Consider the following 25,960-nt stretch of genomic DNA (forward strand, 5'->3'; position numbering starts at 1 on the left):
GGGCTTCTTGCTAAACTGATGTGATAGGTTTCTTGTGGAAGGCCAGGAAGGGTGATGGGATGGGGAATTCTCACCAAACTGACTTAGGGAGTTCCTGCTACAACTGGACTAGGTAGGGCAAAGACAAGGTCTGAATGTGAGGCCTACTGGAAAACAGGCCTCAGAGGAGCTTTCTAAAGTTTGGTCAAGAAGAAAGAATTTGTCAGGTACAAACTGAATCATTTTGGACTTGTCTCTCCTGTCTTCCTACAGGTGTGCCCTATGTGTTTGTGACATCTAACTTGGGGATTACAGTGCACCATTTTTAGTTAGGATTCTGCAAATAATCTTCTGTTCATAAAATTATTCATCCAAATAGCACATATTGAGCTTTTATTTTGTGCTGGGGACTTGGAATATATCCAGGAATGAAACGGATATAGATAACAACTTTTGTTGAGTTTTTCATTTTAACAGAGCAAGACAGAAAACAAACAGTAAATCTAATAAATGACCAAATGATATGGCATATCGTATGATGAAACAAAGGGAAAGGTGGACAAGGAAAATGTGGTGGGAGTTCAGTGAGGCTACGTGGGAACACATGTTGCTGTTTTAAATAGTGTGGTCAGGATAAATGTCATGGAGGAGGTGAAATTTGAGCAAACACTTGAAGGCGGTGAGGGAATTGGTCATAAGCTATTAGAGGAAGAATGTTCCAGACAAAGCCTCTCAGTGAGAGCCGCCTGGCATGTTCCAAAAACAAGGAGGGAGCCAGCCTGGCTGGGTAAAGGTAGGGGCAAAGGAAGAAGTGGGGAAACCCATCATGGGTTTTGTAGTAATTAAGGCAAGAGATGATGGTGACTGTGGTCAGCATGGTCGGGGGTTGACGTTACTTGCCTGATGGCTTTGTGCTGATGTATGTGTCTGTCTCTCCAATGAGAATTCATTTCCTTACCACCTGGCAGTGTTGGAATGTTGAATACACTTAGGACGAATTTCAGCACCCTGGTTATTATAGATGCTGTGTTGTTTTCCAGAACCACATATCCTCCAGCCCTCCAATACTAGTTGGGTATCCAACAATTCCACTGACTACCTAGAGATAACTTCGACTCCGTAGGTGAAGGGCTCAGTCCCACCAGACTGCTCCTCCTTCAGGTGCTAGCTACAAATGAGGCCTCCACCTGCAGTTCTTCCCAGCCAGCCACAAATGAGAGAGTTCTCATGACTCTTCCCACCTCTAGGTTTGACAAGTTGCTGGAATGACTCAGTCTTCAGGAAAGCATTTTCCTTAGGATTACAGTTCATTATAAAGGACATAATTCATAGTCAAATGGAAAAGATGCAGAGGGGAAGATGTGCTGAGGTGGGCAGGTGTGGGGCTTCCAGAGCTTTCCTGAGCAGACCAGCCTCTCAGGATCTTGATGTCTTCACCACCCTGGAAACTTCCCTCATTGTTTCAGAATTTATATTAAAGTTTTATTACATAGAAATTATTGATTAAGGCTTTGGCCATTGGAGATTGAATTCAATCTCCAGCTCCTCTGTCCTCCCTGGAATTCAGAGAGTAGGGTTGACATTTCTAAACCCTCTAATCACATGGTTGGTTTGGCAGGCCACCAGCCCCCATATTGAAGCTATATAGGGGGCCACCCAGAGTCATCTCTTAGAATAAAGTCAACTGAGATTAAAAAATGAATCCTTAGGAATAATGAAAGAAACTCATCACTCAGGAAATTCCAAGGCTCTTCAGTGCTCTGTGCCAGGAACCAGGGGCAAAGATAAAAAAAAAAATTATATATATATATATATATATATATATATATATATATATATATATATTTTTATATACAGGGAATTGAACCAAGGTTGCTACTGAGCTACATTCACCAGTCCTTTTTTAAATTTTGTGACTGCCTCAGCCTCCCAAGTCTCTGACAATATAAGCATGCACTACAAATATGTATATATTTTTTTGTGGTACCACAATGGAAGTAACAAAAATTCATATATAGGAGCAGAATCAGTCTTCAGGACAGCAGGCCGAGTAGCAGAGTCCAAGCATATGAAAACAAAGTCAGGGAAGAGCAGGTGAGCAGGAGCCGGCCAAGAAAATTAGCCAGCCCAATATGTCTGATGAGGGACAGAAGTAGATGCAGGCCTGAAGCCATGACCTAGTGGCAGTAACCCAGAAATAGAGCCAGAGTGCAAAGACACTGCCTAAGTTTCAGGAGTCCATGGGTATAAGTAAGGTCAAGTATTATTTACATGCATATCTCCATGGCTCCCAATCTTCGCTTGTTTGTCAGGACCTTCAACCCCCATGCTACTGCCCTCTGCTTAAAATTTTCCCCAGCTATTTCTGGGCATTCTCAGGGCAGTGATGTCTCACAAGCTCTCAGAAACAAGTTTGCTCTTGTTCTTTCCACTTGAGCCTCTTGGTCTGGAGGCCTTATGGTGTTCTGCAACTGGTGCCCTAGGTAAGGCATCATTCACCTGCACCCAGTGGGTCCCTTGAGCAATGTTGGTGGAAAGGTGGGGGAGGTGACTGGCTTCTTATCGAGCCTGTACTAATTGTATTCCCTGACCTTTCTTATGTTGGAAGAAAAAAATGACTAAATGCAGAGTCATAAAAGAACAGATTTCATACACTAATTTATTTGTTCTTTTATCTACATGGAGAAGAATAGAAGCACATGTGTCATTCCAAGAGAATAATGTACTGAATACCTCTGTGCACCTACACCAAACTTTATTTTAAGTAGGGAAGGCTTAGCTCAGACCTTTAGTTCAGTTCCAGAATCACATCTTTGTAAACTAAGAGAGGATAGTGTTTGGCCAAAGAGCATGTGCTTTGTAGAGATCATGTTAAGTGTAGAGGCAGCTGATCGTTTCTTTCTGCCCATTGATCAAGGCCACTGTCATATTCTTTTGGATCATGTTATAACAAGAGATTGTTAATAGCCGTCACTTCCTGTTTTGGAACAGGGCATTGTTACTGTATGTTAAGAGTAAATACCACTAATGTTTCCTAATTTAATCATATAGTGAGGGCTGATAAGGGTTACTTTACGGCTCCTTAGCCCACTGCTTTGATTCATAAAGTGGATTCTCTGTAGATGAGGTTGTAAACCCTTGTCCAAACCATGCTTAGTCTTTGGTGGCTTGTTTTTACCTTAAGGTCTAGTAAATAGAGTGGCAGTTTCCAGTTGATAATCTTTCATATGAATTATCTCATACTACAAAAAGGTTAGATTTTGTAGACCTTGTTTTCACAGTATAAAAGTCACTTTAAGTGGATTTCAAACTTAAATGACAAATTAAGTTGCAAGTTCATGCTCAAGAATAGCATTCTCTGAACTGTGCTGTCCTCTGGGTAAACTCCAGAAATGCTTCTCCTAAGCTGCATTGCCTGAACCAAACCATCACCCTATGCAGACAAATGATGCCTTCATAAAACAGCCGTTCAATGTCAGCCATACACAAAACCAAAAAAAAAAAGTTTGGGGGAACCAGAGCGACCTAATCTCCAAAATGTCCTAGAATTTAAAAGTATTTTCTAAGCTGTATTCTCTTACTCTAAATTTTTTTTTTTAAATTGGTGAGCTCTTTAAGTAAATTATTTACCCATTCTGACAATTATAGAAATAATGAAATAGCATATGATTTTATTTAGACATATTTTTGAGTGAATTCAGAATAAAAAATATATAATTTGAATATTATTATTTGCTTTACCGATTTAAAAATTCTGTCCTTAGTGTTTCAAATCTTTCATTTTTTTAAAAATAATCAATAAGTAAATAGACATCTTTTTCAATTTTATAACTAGTGTATCCAGTGAAATTCTTCCAAGAGAAAATCTAAAATTGTTTGGGAAATGAACAACATGTAGGATTTTAACAGATGAAGTTTCTATTCGATTGTAGTAATTATGTAAAATCCATTCATTTTGTTTTTTTGTGGATCCATTCCCAATTTTCCTTTATAAAACTCCCTTGACCTATTTCTAACTGGTGTTCTCTTTGTGTCCCCTCCAGTTGTGGGTGCCTGCCAACCACTATAATTGTTCTACAAGACAGCAAATGTGTGTAGCCATTTATAATCTCTTCTATATGAGGAAGGCTGTGGCATGCTTATCTTTTAATAAAATACAAAGAAAAACATTCTTTTCAAGTTTATAGATTTCATAGATATGTTAGTTTGTGGGAATGGTTTCCAGAATTCATCTTTTGAATTATTGTAGCATTGAGTCTACAGAAATAATAATGACCCTTTGAAATGTTCATTGACAATACCACTCTGAATTCAGACACCTAGAAGTGAGATGAAAAACCTGTTTTTTAATTTTTCGAAACCTGAGTGAGGGATGGGGAATGCAGCTCAATGGTAGAGTGCTAATTTAGCATAATGTGAGGCCCTAGGTCTGATCCCTAGCACTGCAGAAATAAACAAACAGCTATGTGAAAGTAAGCAAGAAATATTAAAAATAAATATGAAAAAAATCCTAAGTAAGATTCCCATTTATTTTTCACAAATAAACTCATGTTTCTCAATTTCTTCTGGCCAGTGGGGGTTAATAAAAATGTAGTCTAAGGATTCCATCTGATGTATTATTTTGGAATTAAGGAAATATATTTTAAGAAAACGAACTCAGTTGCTATAACTAACTGAATAGAGTAGACAACTGTAGGGTTATTTTTGGATCAGCAGATAGTTGTAAGATTTTTGCTGAATGCTTATACCTCTATTCTGCAGTTCATATTTATGTATTCTATATATTTGGTATAGGTGGAAGATCTTCAACTCCAAAAATATGAAATTGAAATGCTCCAAAATTTGAATTCTTTTGAGAATGACAGCACAAGTGGAAAATTCCATCCCTAGCCTCATTCACATGAGGCAACAGTCAAATGAAGGTGCACCAAAAATATTATATAAAATTATCTGTAACCTATATTTATAAGGTGCGTCTGAAACATAAATTAAAGTCATGTTTAGACTTAGGTCCCATTCCCAAAATATCTCATTATGTATATCCAGATATTTCAAAATTTGAAAAATCCTAAATCCAAAAGTCTTCTGAGCTCAAACACTTTGAATAAGGGATAGTCAATCTGTAGAATTGTTTTCCAGCATGTATGTGTGAGGGCTTTGTGCTACCTGCATCCAACCAGTCTCTAAAATTGCCATGTTCTTGAGATTGTAAGATTTCAATTAGCCCTTAGGAGATATTTTAGGACCCTGTTGTCCCTAAAGAATGCTGACCATGATCTTAAGAATCTCAAGCAGAGTGTTGATTCAATGTCCTTACCTCAAAGTAGGGAGCAGGGCAACACAGGAGAAATAGAGCAAGACTTGGGTTCCAAAACTGATTTGCATTTGCAGGGAAAGCTTAGATGAATTACTTACCCTCTCTGGATCTTGAATTCTGATTATGATTGCAGATATAAATGTGGATCCAATGTCTTCCTTGCAGGGTTATCTGAGAATTAGACATGATAGTGTGGATATATGGATTTTGTACATATTTAGAGACAATTGATTAAGAATGAGTATTTTTCTAGTTGTTGAAATGTTTTTCTTTATAGTGAACCAATATTTATATGTATCTAGAGCCACAGATGCTTTTATACATGAAAGTCATTCTCCCCTTTAATATTATACTCTTCCCCTGGACTCATGTCTTAGTTCTTTTTCCATTGCTATGACAAAGTATATGAGACCAGCTAATTTTAAAAGAATAGAAGATTTATTCAGTTCACTATTCTGAAGGCTGGGAGGTCCAAAGTTGAAGAACCATAGCTGGTGAGGGTCTTCCTGCAGAGTCCCAAAGTAGTTTAGGGCATCACAAAGAGAGGGGTTTATATAAGAGACAGGGCCAAACTGACTTTTATAGCAGACCCATTTTTGAGATACCCCATAAACCCATTAATACATTGGTCCATAATGGATTGATGTATCCATGAGGACAGAGTCATCATGACCTAACCACCAGGTCATATCTATTCCCATCTCTCAACCCTCACAGTGGTAGTTAAATATCAACATGAGTTTTGGTGGGAACATTCAAACCATAACAACTCATCTTTTCTCCAGGGTAAACTTCTTTAGTGATGCCATTGACAAACCCATATGGGGACATGTACTGTGATGAAAAACCCAGACTTTGGGCCCCCCCAGGACAGGGTGAGATCTTATCCTGTGTGAGGTTTTGAGCAGTTATGAACTTTCTGAATTTCTCCTCCACCATCTGTAAAATGGGCATAAAAATGCTCCATAGAATTGTAGGGCAGATTACATAAGATAGTGTTTGTAGAACACTTAAAAGTAAATAAGCATTTGGTGTCAACTAAGTCGTTAATTAATGGCAGTTATTATTATATTATTGCTAATGTTAGGTATGTTTTTGAGTTTCTCACCATCTTAATTATTGCCTTAAATGAACAATTATACTCACAATATGATTTCAGAGGTAGTTGAGGGCTAACATTTTCAAAATATGAACCCCATATTCCACAGAGCAATAGAAATTAAAATCATCTGTTAAAACATAAATACATTTGAGAGTAGTATTGGCTATTGCTTTCCTTTGTGAAGAAGCAAGCAACGATCAAAGGACACCACCAAAGCCATTAAGAATAAGTACTGTTGACAGGTACTGAGTCTGCCTCATCTTTTCTAAAGATCTAAGGAAATGGAAAGAAAGATGCATTCTTGTAAGCAAGCCACATGAAGTGAAATTTTACCAAAGCATTGTCTAGATGGGAAGTATTATAGAATCAATGACATACCTGATAGATCTTCCTGGGTGATTAGCTGTGTAGTATTCTTGGGAATAAAGATTCAAAATAATTTATCCCAGGTATAAAATCAACCTCAGAAGGCAATCATTATCATGACTGGGGAATTAGCCATGGCGGTAGTTCCGAAAACCCTGTTAACAAAAGACAGCCTCTAGTCATTTAGCAGTAACTATTGACTTGGATAAGTTCTTTACTTCAACACTTTCCCTTTTATATCAAAATTATGTTTATTAAATTTGTGTATCATCCCTTTCTTTGAGCTCCATATAGGAAGAGATATTACATTTGATTTCTCAGTTCCTGGCAGAATGCCAACAGGTAGAAAGTACACTGCTAATATTTCCTGAATGACAGAATTGAGGAGGGTGTGGAGGAAAGAGTAGGAAACATCAGGAGAGGAAGGTAAAATTATCTTAATTGTCCCCTCAAGGTATATGTGTTATAGACTTGTTCAACAGGGTGACACTACTGAGAACTTTTAGGAGGCAGAGCCTCGTGGAAGGTCTTTAGGTTACTGGGGACATGCTTGAATAGGGTTGTGGGACCCAGCCCCTGGCTTTTCTCTTTTGTTTCTGGCCATGAGGAAAGCAGTTTTGCTCTGCCGTGTGCTGACTCCCCATAGACCCCAAACAACAGGACTAATCAGCTACCAACTGAGACCTCTTAAACTCTGAGCCAAAATAAACCTTTTTATTTTAAGTTGATTATCTCAGGTATTTTGTTACAGTGAGGGAAAACTAACATAGAGTTTAAGATGTTTAGGATATCCTTTGCCTACTTTTCATTTTTTTCCCTCACATTGGCATTGACTGTGCAGATGACAAAGCAAGAGAGGGAAAGGAAGAGGCCAAGAGTGAGGAGAATAGAGTATGGAGTCTGCCATCTTGTAATCCCTTCCTGATTACCATTACCCTGAAGTGGTGTGATTCCTGAGCCAAAAAACTATGTTTCTTTTTCACAACACCAAAAGGTACCTCATTTTTTAATTATATGAATAAATGAGTACCACTTAGGTTAGTGACAGCCTTATTCCACTTCACAATAACCTGGAAGGAAGTTGTTATCCGTCTAATTGTACTGGTGAAAAGTGAGTTGAGAGGGGTGACTTGATTTTCAGCTGTAGGTGTGAGACCAGAAGTAGAGGAGAGAGAAGAGGAGAAAATAAAGAACAATGACTCAGGAAAATAAAGGACAAAGCAGAAAGACAATTGACTGATTGGAATAGCAATACCTGGAGACAGAGAAAAAAGGAAAAAGTTCACTGTGGCATTCTATGCTCATATTATTTCCTTTTTTTGTGTGTTTGATTTCTTCAGTTTTATAATGGAATATTTCAGGTGTTTATGTCATAAGTTTCCTACCATTGTAACTTGGGCTGAGATCCTATTATGACACACTGTTAGCATCCAATATGTTTATTTTTATGTACTACTGCTGTAGCCAACTCACTGTATTCCCATATTTTCTATAAATGTTGCAAAAGAGGATGTTTAATAAAATATTTTAATCAATGTAAAAGGAATTCACACCTGGCTTTAATAGTCCCTGAAATGGCCAATACGACTCAAGAGGTGTCACTTCACAATATCTGAGGGCTTGACGTATGTTTTTCCTTTCTCATGCAAAGTCCCCTTGGGTCACTCAGTCGAAGTATGTAAGCTTGACTACCTTTGAGACCCTTACAGGTTAATTTTGTTTTAGCAAAGCTGCCTTCAAATAACCTAGGATTTTTGGTAACCAAACAACCAGCTGTCATGAAATTGAACAGTGGGAAATGGATGGAACTGGAGGACATGATGTTAAGTAAAATGAGACAGACACAGGAAGACAAATATTCTGAGAGTAGAAGAGGGACTTTTAGACACTATACAGGGATTATGTGGGGAGGGATATATAGAGGGAGGAAAAAACGGTAGAAGAAGAGTGGAGAGACGGGATTAGTGCAGTGTATGCCTGCAGGAAAATATCACAATGAATCCATCAATTTGTATGATGCAGATGAGTTGAAAATTATAGCAAAAAAAAAAAAAAAAATTAACAGCAGAAGGGCCAGGCATGGTGGTGCATACTTATAATCCTAGAGTCTTGCGAGACTGAGACAGAAGAATTGCAACTTTGAGGCTGGCCTCAGCAATTTAGCAAGGCCTTCAACAACTTAGTGAGACTCTGTCTCAAAATAAAAAACAAAAACGGCTGGAGATGTGGCTCAGTGGTAAGCACTCCTGGGTCCAATGCCCAATACCAAAATTAACAAACAAACAAAAAACATACAGACAAATAAAAAATCAGTACCAAAACCTCATGTAAAGTCTGTATACTCCTACTTTATAACTTTCACAGCACTCTAGGAATGCTCTCTCTGGAAGCAGAAAAGGCAGAAATGCTAATTCAGAAACATGACATTATTTCCCAGAGCATGTTTAATGAAACTAAAAATAGAAGTTCACCAAGGATATACAGTTAGTGCCTAGAGAGAAGGGAAGTTTTCTCACTTGTCTGGCCTATGGGAGGATGACTGTGACCTGTTGCAGGAATTCCATCTGGGTCCACAGCCTCTCTGGGGGAGGAGTTAGTCTTCCCTGGAAGGGATTGCTGTGTGTCAGGTTTGGATAGAGGAGCTAGTGATCCAGATGCCCTCCCTTGGACAAGCTCCTGGCATAAGGAAGGGGTGGGAGATACAGATGAAGTAGCAGAAATGAGGTGGCTTTGATGACATCTCATGAGGCATCAGGTGTCCCCCAAAGGACACGTGGGTTGAATCTGAAGGGGGATGGAGGCTGAGGAATGGAGGAGTGTGTGCAGAGGCCACATGAGCAAGCTGGGTGAGTTAGAGGTACTAGATGGAGCACAGTATTAAAGGGGAAGAGGGGATGTCCCTGGTGGGTGGAGAATGAGAGATGACAGTGAAAAGAACTCGGATGTTCTGATGTGTGTTGTTTTATTCAGCTTTTTCACTGCTGTGACTAAAGGATCCGATCAGAACAATTGTAGATGAGAAAAGGTTTATTTGAGAGCTCATGGTTTCAGAGGTCTTAGCCCTAGAAGGCCAGTTCCATTCCTTGGGGCTTGAGGTGAGGCAGAGGGAAGCAGCTCACATTGTGGTGACCAGAAGGCAGAGAAAGAGACTCCACTTACCAGATACAGATATATACCCCAAAGCCATGCCCCAAGTCCCTTCTCCTCTAGCTATACCCTGCACTCCAGTTAATCCTCTCAGGGATTACTTCTCTGATTAGGTTAAGGCTATAACCCAATCATTTCTCCTCTGAACCTTCTTGCATTGTTTCCCAAGTGAACTTTCAGGGGGACACCACATCTAAACCGTGACGTGTCTTGGGAGCAAAGCTGCTGTTTCTCACCATTCTGGTAGTGGGCTGAGAGCACTGTACAAATACAGTTCAACAAACTGGGAGCTCCCTAGAAAGGCCACATTCAAATGTTTTTGTGCCTAGAGGAATTTTACACATGGTGGTCTTAGAAAAACCTTTGTATTCATGTCAGCTACCATGCTTATTCCTTTTTTTGTTCAATGTAAATTATCGGATAATTTATATATCATAAAATGTGCCGTTTAAAGAGTACAATTCAGTGGGGTTTTTTATTCACAAGATTGTACAACTATTGCCACTAACTCTAGAACATTTTTGTCATTCCCTAAAGAAACCCCATGCCCATTATTAATCATGCCTCATTCCTACTCCCCACAGTCTCTGGGAACCACCAATCTGCTTTCCATTTCTCAATTCTGGACATTTCATCTAAATGGAATCATACAGTGTGTGGTCGTTAGTGACTGGCTTTTTTCACTTGGCATGTTTCTGAAGGTCGTTCTTATAGCATGACTCACGGCTGCATACAATTATACAATGAGTTTATAGTTTTTCCACCAAGGAAACCAAGACTAGGGCAAGGGGAGGAGGTGGCACAGAGGTACAAATACCCTGGGTATCAGGTCTGGGAGTTCAGGATGCACCAGTAATGAGCATTCAGTTATTAAGCAATATTTATTAAATACCTGTGGTGCTGTGGACTGACTGACTGTTTCCCCTTAAAATGCATGTTTGAAGCCCTAACCTCCAATGTGATGTTATTAGGAGATGAGGTGTTTGGGAGGTAATTAGGGTAAGATGAGGTCATGAGGGTGGGGCCCCAAAGATGGGATTAGTGCCCTGTAAGAGGAGACAACAGAGAGCTTGCTTCTTCTCTCTGCCCACAGTCACACACCCAAGAGGTTATGTGAGCATAAAGCCTTCCAATGAAACCACCTTTCCTCCTTCTTGATCTTGGGCTTCCAGCCTCCAGGACTGTGAGAAGTCAATGTAATTGAAGTCACCCTGACTCTGCTGTTTTGTCATTGCAGCCTGAGTAGACTGAGATTATTGTGTCATGTTAAAAACCTGTTGTAAGTGCTGGGAAGAAAGTAGTGACTTAAACATGTTCACTTTGCTCTCTTGGGGCACAAGCATAGTTGTAGATGGACATTGTCCAAATAGACAATTGAATATATATCTGTAGAAAAATGTGATGGAGCAAATACAATAATTTAAGGGGGATGAAAAGAGGTGCACAGCATGGGGGGGTGTTGCCATTTTTATAGGCCAGTCAAGAAGGCCTCCTGGAAATAATGACACCTAAGCACAGATGTAAAGGAGATGAGAGGGTGAGAAATGTCCTCTGGAGGATCAGGCCAAGCAGGGGAAAATCAGCAGGTACAAAGACTCTCAGGCAGGGAGCAAGCTTTGATGCTCAAACACTGAAGGTGCCAACTGTGGCTATGATAGAGATGGGGAAGGTGATTCAGGGATGCTGGGGGAACAGGGAGCCCAGGGGAGATGAGGCCATGACAGAGCAGGGATTGATCACTATGGGTTTGTTAGGCTAAGTTCACTGACTTTCACTCTAAGTGACACAGAGAAGCCATTGGTTCATGGCTTTTCATCCTGAGTTCACTATTCACATTGATTTTGCTCTAGTTCTCTGTACACTTTCTACTAGACCCAGACTGCCACCTGCAAGTCTCCATCATGCTTCTCAGATATTGGGTCTCCAACTCATTTCACATGTAATCATGTTCTGAACTCAAAATTGTTTGTCCAAATGGAATGTGTACCTGAATATTCACTCCCAGAGAGGCCTGAGGGGAAGGGAAAGGCGATGCTGGTGGTGCCTCTGGGGGGAGCAGATGGCAAATTGAGGGCTTTGGGGAGACAGAGGGCAGGTGTGGGAATGTCCCCAGGAAGCCTCAAGAGAGCCTGATGGAGAGCCAATGAAATACATGTGGGAGAATGCACTTCTCTGTTCTTTCAAGTTCAAGTGTATCTGATGAGAGGCTGCATGGCGGGGGCGGGGGGGGTCTAACAACACTGAGGTTAGAAACTCAAGGATAAGGAAGGGAAGAAGGTCCAAGAGGTAAGCATAGAGATGCTCGGTTTTGTGCTAGATGAGGTAAAAAGTATTATAATGGCACCATGCGGTATCATATTCAGTCCTGCTGTCTTGGATCAGGGGTGCTACCTGCTTCCTTTTCCCTCTGCCAAGACTGTACGAGGAATTTCAGGCTTTCACAGATGCCTACTGCACTTGTGTAGCCTCTGTGCACACATGGTGGGAAGTCCTGTGGTCAGTTTCCATCAGTGGTAGCAGTTCATTATGGCTCAGAGTCATGATCACTCATAGTGTGTTAAAAGAAAGGGACAATTGTTTTCTATATGCCCAAGCACACGCATACCTCATACACACCAGCTGTCTTGTAAGACTATAAATACAAATGAAGTGCTTCCCCCTTAAAGACATAATACCCAGTGAACTTAAAAGCAAAAGCCAGTATTGTACAAAAATATCCATCAGTTTGAAGAATGCCTCAATTGAATAGGTTCTTTGATTTTAGAAGAGATCTTTCATGTCAAAATTTTCAGTGGGTAGAAAATTTGATATTCCATGTAGAAATTTTGTAGCAGGTAGGATTCTGATGTGAGCGTCATCTCAAGTACTTTATGTGGAAATTGTGGCAATAAGGAGAATGACCTAGAATAGCTTAATTTCCCTTTTATGGAGAAGAAATCAAAGATCCTTGCACTTGACATTGGGGTGAAGATCATGTCTCCTAGATCCCCAAGAGCATCCTACTGTTTCCTTTGTGTTTTTTCCCCCACATGTTTGGTCCCCTTCTCAGTTGGCACCTTATATTGTAGCACACTGACCCACATAATTTTCTAGTCCTCTGCCCATTGTATTTCTTCATAGGATTTACCTCTACTTCGTATTTCATATCTCTATGCATATGAAAGTGGGAGTATTAAAGAAGCTGGGGGGTGTTTTTTAACTGCCAGATTCTGGTGTGTGGTTGGGGTTTGAACTATAAATTGGTGAAGTACATATGGTTGCACATATGGTTATTGATTGATATATTATTTGTATGCTTTTCTCTCTTGGGTTCTATGAGAACACAATTTGAGTTGGAAAATGTGTATTTAATATAAAAAAATTGCCGATGGACTTATACAATGAAACTACAAAACCTTGATTCCCGAAAGAAACTTAAAAAGACATACATAAATGGAACACACACCATGGTCAGGGCTTGGAAGATGCGATATTATTAAAATGTCACTGTTCTCCAAAGTGATCTGAAGATTCAATGCAATCCCTGTCAAAATACCAATGATACTTTTTACACAAATAGATAAATTCATCCTAAAATTCCCATGGAATCTTGAGGGACTTCAAATATCCAAAGTGAATAAGAAGAACGAAGTTGGAGAACTCATATTCCAAATTTCGAAACTTACTACAAAGTTTTAGTAATCACTACAGTGTTCAGCTAACATAAAGTCAGGACAGTAGAATAGAAAAAAAGAGCCAGGAGGTAAATTCTTAAATACATGGTCAAATGATTTTTGACAGGGGTGCTAATACCATTTAATGGGCATAGGGCAATCTTTTCAACAAAGAGTGCTGGGCAAATGGTGCAAAAGAATGAAATTGAACCCTTAACTAACACCATACAAAAATTTCAATGAATGGATAAGCAGAATACATCCTACCATGGAATATTTTTCAAAAGAAATGAAATTTGGGGAACTGGAGATTTAGCTCAGTGGGAGAGTGCTTGTCTAGAATGTGCAAGGCTCTGGGTTCAATCCCAATACCACACACACACACACACACACACACACACACACACACACACACAAAAGAAAATTTTTGCAGTATGCTACAAAATGAGTGCCTTATGTTAAGTGAATTAAGGCAGCCACAAAAAATCAAATAGTGTATGATTCCACTTATATGAGGTACATAGGGTCATCAAAATCATAGAGAAAGAATGTAGAGTGTAGTTGCCAGAGGCTGGGGGAGGGGAAATGGCAGGTTATTATATAATGTGTACAGAGTTTCAGTTTTTACAAGATGGAAAGATTTATGAAGATGGATGATGGTAATTGCTGTAAATTTTGAATTTATTTATTGCCACTGAACTATATATCAAAATGGTGAAGATGGTAAATTTGAAGTTCTATATATTTTACCACAATTTAAAAATTTTGAAGGAACAAAGTACTAGGGGCTCATGTATATCTAAGATAAAATATGTTCTAAACAAAAATGTGTCTTACTTTAGTTTTGAAAGTAGATACTGTATACCAATTTGTGGGGGGGGGGATGACAAATCCCTCCTCATGTACACTGTTTATAAAACACCTAAGAGCAGAGATGACACTGGAACATTTGAGGCAGAAGTAAGACAGGGAGAGAAATTTTGTAGAGATTTTCTTTTCTTTTGGTCACAGATGTTGCTATAGACAAGAGTAGAGGGGAGTTACCTCCTTCACCAGGCCTGGTGAACCACAGACTCCCAGGGGCCCAGGTCTGACTCATGCTGAAGCTAAAACACCCTCAGGAGGCAGGGAGGGGTGGCTGGACTATCCTTGGCTTGTACTGCCTGAGCTTGTCAGGTAAGGGATGTGAGAGACCCTTGTCAGGTAAGGGTATTTTCCACAGACCACACCTGAGCCAAGTGGCAGTGCATCAGAGATGGGTAGGTTTGGAGTCTCTTCTATAGGGTCTTCTTATGGGGAAGAGGGACTCCAGCAACAAGAAGTGGGAGGTGATATGGAATGCCTGAAGGTGTGTAAGGAGACACAAGTGAACATAAGATATAAAAATGTACTTAGCAGGGTCCACAGAGGTCCTCAGTGGTAAGACTTTCCAAAGACTGCCATGAGAGGAAGGGTGAGCTTTAATCACCTGACAGAGACCCACAGGGCTTCAAGCCATCCTATGGTTCTTTCCCATATTTCTAGCTTTGACCTGGGTGGGATCAAATAGCTGGTAACTATTTGGGGGAACAGCAAAAGAGCAGAAACTCTCATGACTCCTTCATGGAAAAGGAACTGTGGGCAGGAACAAGGACAGATACAATATTTGAATGGAGATTGAAGGTAGAAATTTTATTTTATGACTGGCTATACTTGTTCCAATCATAAAATTAATATGATTTTTTTCTTAAATTTAAAGTGACCTCAAGACTATCATTAAATGAGAATGAACAGAAAAGACATGGGATCTGCCCAAATTCCCATCCCAAGGCAGAGAAAAATTACTTGCATGAGATATCCTTCACTAATAGCCTTTAAAAAATATCTTTTGAATATGTTACTAGCAAGCTTTTAAAACTTAATAGTTGTTGCTTTCTAATATTTCTGTGGACACTTTAAAATAATTTTGCTGAGTAAATTAGGGCGATGATGTAGATGACATTGTTGGATGATCCAATAGTCACTCATGAGTCTCTACTCTCTTGCTGAAACCTTCCATTGTAGAGGCTTAGAAAGGTAAGAATTCATATTCTCTGTTTTCCTTACAACTAGAGGTGGCCATGTGATAAAGTTCTGGCCAATACAAGAGAAATAGAAGTCTCATGGGAAACTTCTTGTTTCTCTGATAAAATAGACTGACATTCTCCCTCTTCTCCTTCTTCCTACTGAATTGTTCATTCAATGTGAATACAGTAGAGCTAGTTAGCCTTTTAGGACAAAGAGAGAAAGACACAAAAGGCCACCAGGACTCTGGTCCTGATATTGTTGAGGTATGTCCTTCCTACAGACTTCTTGACACATGAGGAAAAAAAAAAAACCCAAAACCCTTATCAGCTTAGCTATTGCTAGTCAGGCAATCAGTTACTTGCAGCCAAAAGAATGTCTAATAGAACCAAAACCAAAATAGAACCTTGTTGACTAATGTCAAGATTAAAGTTAGTATTCACCCATATGAAATCATTCATTCAAAGTCTCATGTTTTAGGTAAATTTGTTACCTATTTCTTTGTGCTAAGCCTTTAAGATACAAAAAGGGATGTAAAAGAATTTTTATTGCAAAAAAGAAAAATTAATTATAATTAATAAAACTGTGATATTTGCTATAATACCAATGTAAAGACAAATTTCATAGAAAAATCATGGAGGTATATAAGCAAGCTGTGGGAGTGGTGGTTCTTGCTTGAGGACTTAGGGATTTATCAGATGAACAGTGATGGGAAGAAGATGGTAGGTAGGTGGAGACAACCCATGTACAGCATGGGGCTAGACAGACAACAGGGAGCAGTACTTACAGATTAACATTTACTATTTCATAATTTGACACTGGGATTGGGTTACCTGGGCTCAAATCCTGTATTTCCCATGTATTATCTTTGAGAATATAGGTAGGATGTTTAGTCTCATTTTTCTTATCTGAAAATTGAGGTTGCATATACTTCTTGGGATTGTTGGGAAGAGAGAGTGAGCTAAATCACAGATGGGTTTTGATAGGTGCCTGACACATAGTAAGACTCCATAAATGTTGTGTATGGTTATCAGCTGGTTATGGAAACAGAGTGTATTATGTGTATGACCTACAAGAATCCCACAGGATTGATGGGGGTTAAGTTGCAATGGACCTTTCATGCCATGCAGAATAACTAGAACCTGATACTAGTCATTGGAAAATTCTTGAAAGTTCTAGAGCACAGAACTAAGCCAATGATAGCCTTCTAGTTGTCAATTCCTATGTGTATGTGATATTTGTCACTGCCCATTCCTTCTTAAAGCTTTTCTCTAAATCTCATGGAAACATCTTTTTCTTGGTTTTATTTTATTCCTATTTTATATCTTTTCTTCTTCCAAGTTCGCCTCAATATTTCTGCCTGAGGAATCTTGTAAAATGCTGACTCATTAAACAAAGAATAATAATTAGCTCTACTTTTGTCTTCGTGTAACTAGTGAACATTCACCAGAAGGGATGACTGATTGATTCCCTGTGATAAAAGACATGCTATGAGACACATAAAATTACCAAGCCCTGTTACTGGAGAGTTCACTCTCACACACACACTATTCTTTAAAACTGCAGGCCACACCAATTTGTGTGACAGAGAATGGAGGGAGGGTAAAGGGAGAATATCAGGGTAAAGGGATCCTGGTAGCTATTTAATAATTTTTATATTGGACCAAAATTATTACTCAAGATAGGTTTTTCAGTTACTAAAATAATTACTAAAATAAGTTCATTTTAGGGATTAGAAGAAGTTCATCATTAGAGAATGATGGGAACTTGGATTCCTGACAGATATTTCATCCAGAGATGAGGAGAGAGAAAAGCAACTTAAAATGTGGATATCATGAGAAGGACTAATTTTGTTTTCTGCTTCAATCCTGTGGAGTCCAGCTTGTGCAGTAAATCAGTTGTATTTGCTTCTCTCCACAATTGAAATGGGCTTACTCGTATCTGGGGTAATAGCTCAGTGGTAGAGCATTTGCCTTAGCACATGTGAGGCACTGGGTTCAATCCTCAGCAACACATAAAAATAAATAAATAAAATAAAGGTATTGTGTCCATCTTCAACTAAAAAATATATATATTTTTTTAAAAAAGGCTTACCAAGTGGTACGGTGCCTTTCCATGGCTTATTGGTATGGACTCTCTCTTAAGGAAGGGCCTAATGTTTTGATGTCATACTGTTGCACTTGAGAATCTGTTTCTGCAGAATGAGTTAAAAGACTTAAGTAAACATTTCTTAGAACATGTTATTTTGCAAATTTCCTTCTCATCAGAGACAGTGGTAAAAGCAATGAACCAAAATATTTATTGAAGTGTTCAATTTTGAAATAATAAAGTGAACACTTTAAGTAGACCAAGACATTTCTTCTCAGTGGAATATTATGCAGAAATTAGAAATGAGGTTTATACAATGATAAAATGTTGGAAGATGCTATGTACTCATGATAAAACTGCAAACATATTTAAAAATCCTTACAGTAATGGCAATGTACAGAAATGTACCTAGTGGTAGAACTACAAATAATATATGAACTTATTTATTTCTGCCTTTTTATGTTTTCCAGGTGCTCCTTCCTGTCTCTTCTCCCTTCTTTCTGCCCTCATCCTTCTCTTACTCCCTCCCTTTCTCCTTCCACTTCTTTCCTTTCATCCTTCTTTCCACCCTTCTTAATATTTCCTAAGCAAGCACCTCTTCTCAAAGACCTCTTTATAGCTATAGGAAGCCATAAATTACAAAAAATAGATATCAATTCTGAATCTGTTGTTATCATAGGTTGGGAATGAATTGGAGAGGAAGTAACTAGAGGTCTCTGACAGGGTAGGGATATGATGCTACCCATTCAGGTCAAAGATGATCAGAGTGTGAACTACATTGGTTGCTCTGAGTTTGCTTTCTTCTCACTTTCTTTGTGCAATCTCATTTTATTCAGGCCTCTAATTAAAGTCCATTCTCAGAAAAGTATTCTATAATATTCTGTCTTCTTTGCTTTTCTATCTTGCTCTGCACACCCCCTCCTTCTATAAATAGTATTTATCTGATATCATAGGAGGAATTCATACATTATTCATCTATTTTTGTTTTCCTTTCTCAGAATGAAAGCATGAAGTTAGAGACTTTGGATTTATTTTTTATTCTTTAAACATATATTTATTGGTTTTTAATAACTACCACCAGTTTAGCCCATTCCATCTTGGAAAGAGCCTGCTGTTTGGAAGCAGACCTATGTTCCAGGTATGGCTCTACCATTTCTCATCTATGTGACTTTGACTTTGGGAAAATCATTTGAACCCTCTACTCCTTAAGATTCTCACTAAGTTGGAAGTTAGATTCTGATTGATTTTTTCTTTCTTTCAACTCATATGTATTCATTGATGGCTTTTAATGAACTAATCCTGTCATTTATTTAGATAACATACTTTAGAAATCTTCCTTCTACACAGGAACACAAAACCTTACAGAACTTGAGGTCTCTCCTTCACTAATATCAACTATGATATTAGTGCTCATATTTTATCACTTTTGCATCATTCATTTTTGTTCTCTTCCTGGCCTTGACGTCTTTGGCAGCTTATTGTCACCTGCCAGCCAGGGTATAGTATTAAATGTCTGGATGGTGATGTGACCTGTATCATAATTAGCCTACAGCCTGCCCTCTAGCTGCCACCAGCACCAAACCTTGGCAGGTCTTCTCATCAATTCCTTTTGTGTTTCTGAACTACTTTAAAAAAATATATATTTTTTATTATGGTAGCATGCACATAATCCTAGATTTACCATCTGAGCCATTTAAAATGTGCAACTCTGTGATATTAAATACATTCATAATGTTGTGTAACACCATCCATCTCCATATTCTTTTTTCATCTTGTAAAACTGAAACTCTCTACCCATTAAACTACTTGGAGACTTTGTTTTGTTCACTGTGTCCCCACCATTGAGACCTGTCCATTGAGAGTCCTATAGCAATGCAATACATATTATCTTAATGATTGAATAAGTGTTTCCAAAATCTAACTAACCCTTCAAAATGCATCCCAAGGACACTTTGAGCTCCAGGTGTTCAAAGCATCTTCTGACTAGCCTCTTCGCCTAGTTGAATCTCCTTCACTTCTTGTGAACTCTTGGTTGAGGTCATTCCTTTGTCTCTCAAGTCTTCAGCCCCACCCCTAGGTTCCATTGTCATTACATCCTGTTTGGCTTCCAAAGAGAGAGCATAAGGAAAGCTGGTAGAATGAAAGTTTTACTCTGAAGTCTTTTTTTTAAAACATATTTATGGGGAACCATGTGGTATTTTGATTCATGTATGTATTGCATAATGTTGAAATCAGGTCAAACATTTATCTCTGTAAACATTTATCATTTCTTTATGATGAAAGCTTTCAACATCCTTTATTCTAGCTTTTTGAAATATATAGTCCATTATCATTATCTATAGTCACCCTATAATGAAAGCATGAAATTAGAGACTTTGGATTTATTTTTTATTCTTTAAACATATATTTATTGGTTTTTAATAACTATTGTGCAATAGCACATCAGAATTTCTTTTTCTTATCTAACAAACCCTAAACTATTTTAATCAAAGGATTTGTCCTGGATTCTGTGAGTGCCATGACAGTGTAGCAGGGGCTGAGTTTCCAGGTATAGGAGACTGAAAATGGTGCTTGGACCAGAGAGAGATAATAGAGATAGATAGAGATGGACATGTTACTTGGGAGAGATATTAGAGATGGAGATGTTATTTGATAGACAAGAGCTCACATTTTTCCACTTGTTGATATTCTAATATATTTATTTGCAGATACTCATCTGATTAAAGAAGTAGGTAATTGTCCATGATAATTTTTTGGCCTGATCTTTACATTGAATTACCATATTCTCCTCCAATTGACTGAACACCCTTACTGTCTGCCAAGTAGGAAAAGACCAGCATCACTTATATCACTTTCCCTTTTAACTACATTAAGAGACAGGAATGGAAAGCTGTAAGGATATACTATGTAGTTATTGCTAATGATGAGTTCTGCATAATTATGTTATTTTGGGAGAAGGAGAGAAGTGGTAATTCAACTTATACCACTTTTTTTGGGTCCACTCTAAAATTCTATTCTATTCAGGGTGTTTAAACATACAAGTTTACTTATTCATGATGTAGCTTTTGAATTGCCTTAATAGATGTTATCCATACCTATAAGAAATAAGCCAAAGGAGGGGCCTGTATTCACTGAAGCCTTATCAAGCCCAAAGGCAACTTTAATTATAACTAAGGGAGATTCCATTAACTGGGTCCTGCTCTCAAGGAGCTTGCAGGTACTATGGGGAGACTCAGACTACCAACGATGTAAGATAATACCACCAAAATAAGTTATCTAAGTTTTTAACATATCATAGGATATATTTTTTTTAACATATCATAGGATATATTACTTTGCTGCTGGCTGTCTTTCCTTGGGCAAACTGAATGACTGATTTTACTTCTGTGCCTTAAAAGCAAACATGAGGAGCTGGGGTTGTGGCTCAGTGGCAGAGCTCTTGCCTAGTACGTGTGAGGCACTGGGTTCGATTCTCGGCATCGCATATAAATAAAACAAAGGTCCATGGACAACTAAAAAAATAAAAATTAAAAAAAAGCTACCATAAAATAAATACACATAAGACATTTGTATTTTGCAACCACAGCATTTCCCTTTCATGCCTGAGGCTACAGTTAATCTTATTTAGAAATGCTTCCATCGGAGTATTAGAGTTGAAGAAGATGACTTAAGTCTACAAACGTCTAGTTCTGCATTTTAAGACACTGCTCAACTATCAGGGGGAACGTATCCCTTCCCTAGAAGTACATTCCGCAAATACCGTTGCCCTGAGTTGAGGTTAGGGCTGCAGAGAGACGTCTGGGCTAGGCGGGGCGGGGCCGGGGCGGGCGGGGGATCTTCAGATGGGGTTGGGTTAAATGTTGCATGGGGGCTGGGGCTGGGCGAGATCTTCAGTTACAGGTTGCGTGCAGTGGGGCGTGATTTGCTGAGGAGGTACGAAGGCTGCAGGAGAGGGCGGGAGGCTACTCAGTTAGTGGTTCTGGTTGGACTAAGCCGGGCTTGGAGGGCCGGAACAGGCGGCTCCTCCGCTCAGGGTCGCGCCCGGTTGGGCGGGGCTTCAAGGACGGGGCGGGGCATCTCCTTAGTTAACGGTCCGGGCGGCAAGGCGCGTGCCCGCGGGCGGCGCCTGCAGGGGCCCGGGCCGTTCTGGAGCGCGCCGCCGCCGCCTAGGTCTGCCCCTCCTCCGCCGCGGCTTCCTCTTGCATTTCCATCTCGCTAGGGCCCCAGCTCCCCCGGCTGCGGCTGAGTCTCACCGCGGCGGCGCCCCCTGCGCCATGAGGATCCCGCCCTCGGGGCCCGCTCTGGGCCTCTCGGTGTTGCGGGGTTGGCGGTGACCAGGCGCTGGTGCTGGGGGCGGACACGGGCCCCGCGGCCGGGATCGCCCGCCATGGGGGACAGGTAACCAGCCCGGGCCCGGCCGAGGGCCGCGTGGGGGTTCGGTGCCCGAGACCCGCACGCTCTGTGGACTCGGGGCGGGGCCGGTCCTCCCCACGTGGTCCCCCTGAGAGTCCTTTGCCTCTCTTGCAGGTGGGTCCGCGTGACCGTCCTCCCGGGCTGCGTGGGCTGCAGGACAGTGGCGGTGCCGGCCTCCTGGACCGCGCGCGACCTCAAGGAGCGCATCTTCGCTGAGACCGGCTTCCCGGTGTCGGAGCAGCGGCTGTGGCGCGGCGACAGGGAGGTAGGCGGCCGGCACCAGCGCAGCGCGAGGGGCGACTCCAGTCCCTGAAATCAGGGCCGGCACTGGGTTAGGATGTAGCACATCACCTTGCTGATATGGAGTGAAGGGCTTTACTTAGTGTCAGAGAAGACTATCACTCAAATTTAAAAGTGCTTTGTAAATTTCAACATTTGTATTGCCCCCACCACCCATTTTTTTTTTTGTCTGAGTCTTCACTTACTGAAATTAATATAATTTTTTAAAAATATATTTTTTAGTTGTTGTTAGACCTTTATTTTATTTTTTTTATATGTATTGCTGAGAAACCAACCCAGCGCCTCATAACATGCCAGGCCAGTGTGCTACAGCTGAGCCCCAGCCCCCAAACTAATAAATTTTTAATGGATGTTATAACCTTAGTTTTTTTTTTTTTCTTTTCAATTTAGAGACATCATTATGGAAGTGACTTAATCATTACTCACACTTTCTATTTATGTTTTAAGTTTGACTGGAAGATTATTGAATGTCTTCACTGTAGATACTGTGAAAGTTTTCCTCCATTTATGAATTATAGGCATCTAGGACTGAAAAGGATCTTCAGACATAACTTACTATTACAACTTCGAATTTGGAAGAGAGACCTTACATTAAAACTTTTGAAGTGCTAACAAATAACTTGGTAGAGCAAAACTTTGGACAAAAGGAATATTTCATATTGTGATATGTATCCTTTAAGATTGGTGAAAAGTCTACAGTTTTCTTAAAGAGGGAATTGAATACATTTTTACTGAAAATTCACTTATTCAGTTAGTCTAATAAGGGTCTTCACCTTTTTATGTGAAAAAAGAGCATCATTTTCAGGATTTGAAAGAGGCAAAAGGAGTTGAGCAGATAGACAAGAAGTACTTGAACAATACTGAATGACGTTTCTAGCATTGGATTTGCTTATTACAAAATACAAATAATAAAGTACCTGCTCCTGATGATTTTTATCCTTCAATGTAGTCTTGACTTTCCATGTACCTAGGTCAGTTTTTTTGCTTATTTAGATATAGGTTTCTGATTGATCTGTTCTTATGCTCCTCTGTGGGTGGACTCAATCCTCATTGTCAGTTCCCTCTAGTGTTCCTTGGCATGCCAACATTGACTTGATTGAGGACTTTAGACAAAGTTGAAAAGGATCAAACTCTTATCATTCCTATCTCTTTTTCTGTGCCCACCCCTATCCCATAACTTCCCTCTCCTTTCTACTCTCCTGGTTCTCTGCCCACTTTTTTGGTGGATCCTTTAGTTCTAGTTCTACTTTGTCATCTTGTCCCCTAGATATGATCATACCTCAAGGCTCATTTGTGGCACCATCTTGCCATTGGAAGTGTTTGAGCAGATGTGTGTGCAGATCCTGGGTATGGGATGATAGAAGTTGTAGTGGCATAGTGTTTGGGATTGAGTGGGTCGGTGAAAAGGGTCTAGGTAGGACACTGTCCTGATATGAGGCCACTGAGTTCTAGACTAGTTGTGAAGGTGAAACTAAGATTTACAGGAGACTTTGTAGAAGAATATGGCAATTTGGTACCAAATGGGTCACCAGGATTTGAGGATGGATGTAGACTAAATAAGGCAAAAACCTTGTCAAGGATGTCACAAAACCTAAAGTTAGATGAGGAAAATAAGGGTTCACTTAGCAGAGATAATAAGTACAGAGTTAGGTGAGGAATTCACTGGAGGTGTGGTGACCAGTTTGCTTTTAAATATGATTTAGCTGATGGTGAGACATAAAAGAAGGGTCTAGGAACATGCACACAAGAGAGAAAAGAGTGACCTAGACCCTGTTTTCTATTTTGTCAATGTACATATATAACAAAAGCCAAATGAATTCATGTATGAGGCTCTGCTTTTTTATTTCTAATAATAATACAATAAAACTAATTCTAACCAATTCTAAGGTCACCACTGGACAGTGAAATCCAGCAGGTAGCTGCAGCTCTCCGACTAAAACTCAAGGGTGAGCCAAGGTTCAAAGAGATGAAGTATCAGGGCAGGATTTGAACCCGTATCTTCTTGATTCCAATGTCTATGGACTTTTTACTGTTCCATTCTAAAGATTATCTATTTATCTGTTGGGGATAAATAATATTTAAATGCAAAACTCTGTAAAACAGGGAGGAAGGATTTGTACTATTAAAATATGAACTTTAAAAGTCAAGGATGAGGTTCATGCAGAAAATAAGTAGAAGGCACAGTTCTGATTCAAAGAGGATGGGCTTATGCCATCCAAAAGGGACACCTATATACAAGCAGATCTTTCACAGAAGTGTAATTTTCTTTTCCTTTTTAGTTTAATTTTCTTTTTCTTTTTATGCTGCTTAGAACTTTTAGATAAGAATTATTGATGAGAATTCTGAATACTTAAGGATAGGCAGGAAGTTAAAGCTGTTAACAACTCCTTGTCTCTGCTTTGGGTTGGTATTAGACATTGTCAGCAATAAGCTCTCTTAGTTCTTAGTTGGTCATCTATTATCTTCTTTCTCTTTGTCTCTGTTTTACTTTTTCTGGCCTGATAGTGGAATTTGTAAATGTTTCACTTTAACTCCTGGTCCATGGAGAGACCAAACCTGTAAATTATAGCTGTGCCTCTTCCTGTCCCTTTTTGCTCTTTACCAAATGTGTTTGGGCCTCCGATATTTGATGTATTACTTACTGTTATTTTAAATGATCATGAATGCTGCCCATACCTCCCCTTCCCTAACTTTTTACTCTTTAGCATCTTCTGTCTTTGAGAGGTGTTGGAAGATTTAGACAGTAGTTTATATTGTTTGCTTAATAATTTGGAGAGTTATTGTTTCCTAGTAAATGAAGATGAACATCTCTGAGATCTATAAGACACATAATATTGGTAAGGCCAATATTCAGAGGTTCACATTGTCTTATAATCTCTGTTTTAAAAACAAATAGTTGAAATGAGCAACTTTTAAGATTTCATATGGCACATTGCTTGTAGGTTTAAATAGGACTAACATTCTTTGCCTGCTTGGAGTATCCGGGGAAGGGAGAGGCCTAAGCAAAACTCCCAAATCTTGTCAAGCTCAGTAAGAGATGGTGCTGCTAAAGGTATCTTTGCTGCTTGATTGCTTTTTTGGACAATCATTTCCCTGTAGATGGGCCACAGATTGTTGATTGCCAGACCCATGTATGTAGTCAGTTACATCTCTTTGGTGTGGTCCTATTTGGTGTCTTCTTCCTAAGTCTTCTTTAAGACCTGGAAACCCCGTATAGTATAGATTTACTTCCTTCCTGCCTACCTTTCTTTCTGTCGGCCTTTCTTTCAGTGCACCTTAGCCACACGAAATTGAAATAATCCTTGTTTTATGCAGGGCTGTCTTTTAGTAATTCATTAGTTAATTAACCAAGAGTAGAATGAAAATCTATGATAACATTATCCATCAGAGAATTAAAACACTGTCCAATGGCTTATATTGATCTCTGTATGTCATCTTCCTAGCCTGTTAGCCTGCCTCTCTTCCTTTACCTTTATGTGTGTATTGTTCTGTTGCCTCTTGGTGGTGTTTTAATGTTCTATAAGTCTGTGTTTTTATATATACATATGTGAA

The 25,960-nt window shown here is 39.5% G+C and overlaps 1 protein-coding gene across 2 annotated transcripts in view; it reads left to right on the top strand.

The window, feature by feature from the left end:
- Positions 1-25,960, top strand: part of LOC308657875 (sacsin) — an 88,913-nt gene that overhangs the window by 22,878 nt on the left and 40,075 nt on the right. For both annotated transcript variants that reach the window (XM_081310095.1, XM_081310096.1), the window contains exon 3: positions 22,223-22,373. In XM_081310095.1, the coding sequence (XP_081166221.1) occupies positions 22,223-22,373 (151 nt within the window). The remainder of the gene's footprint in view (positions 1-22,222; positions 22,374-25,960) is intronic.

This window comes from Spermophilus citellus, assembly GCF_964194105.1.
Source record: "Spermophilus citellus genome assembly, chromosome: 1".
In the NCBI taxonomy this organism is placed as follows: Eukaryota; Metazoa; Chordata; class Mammalia; order Rodentia; family Sciuridae; genus Spermophilus; species Spermophilus citellus.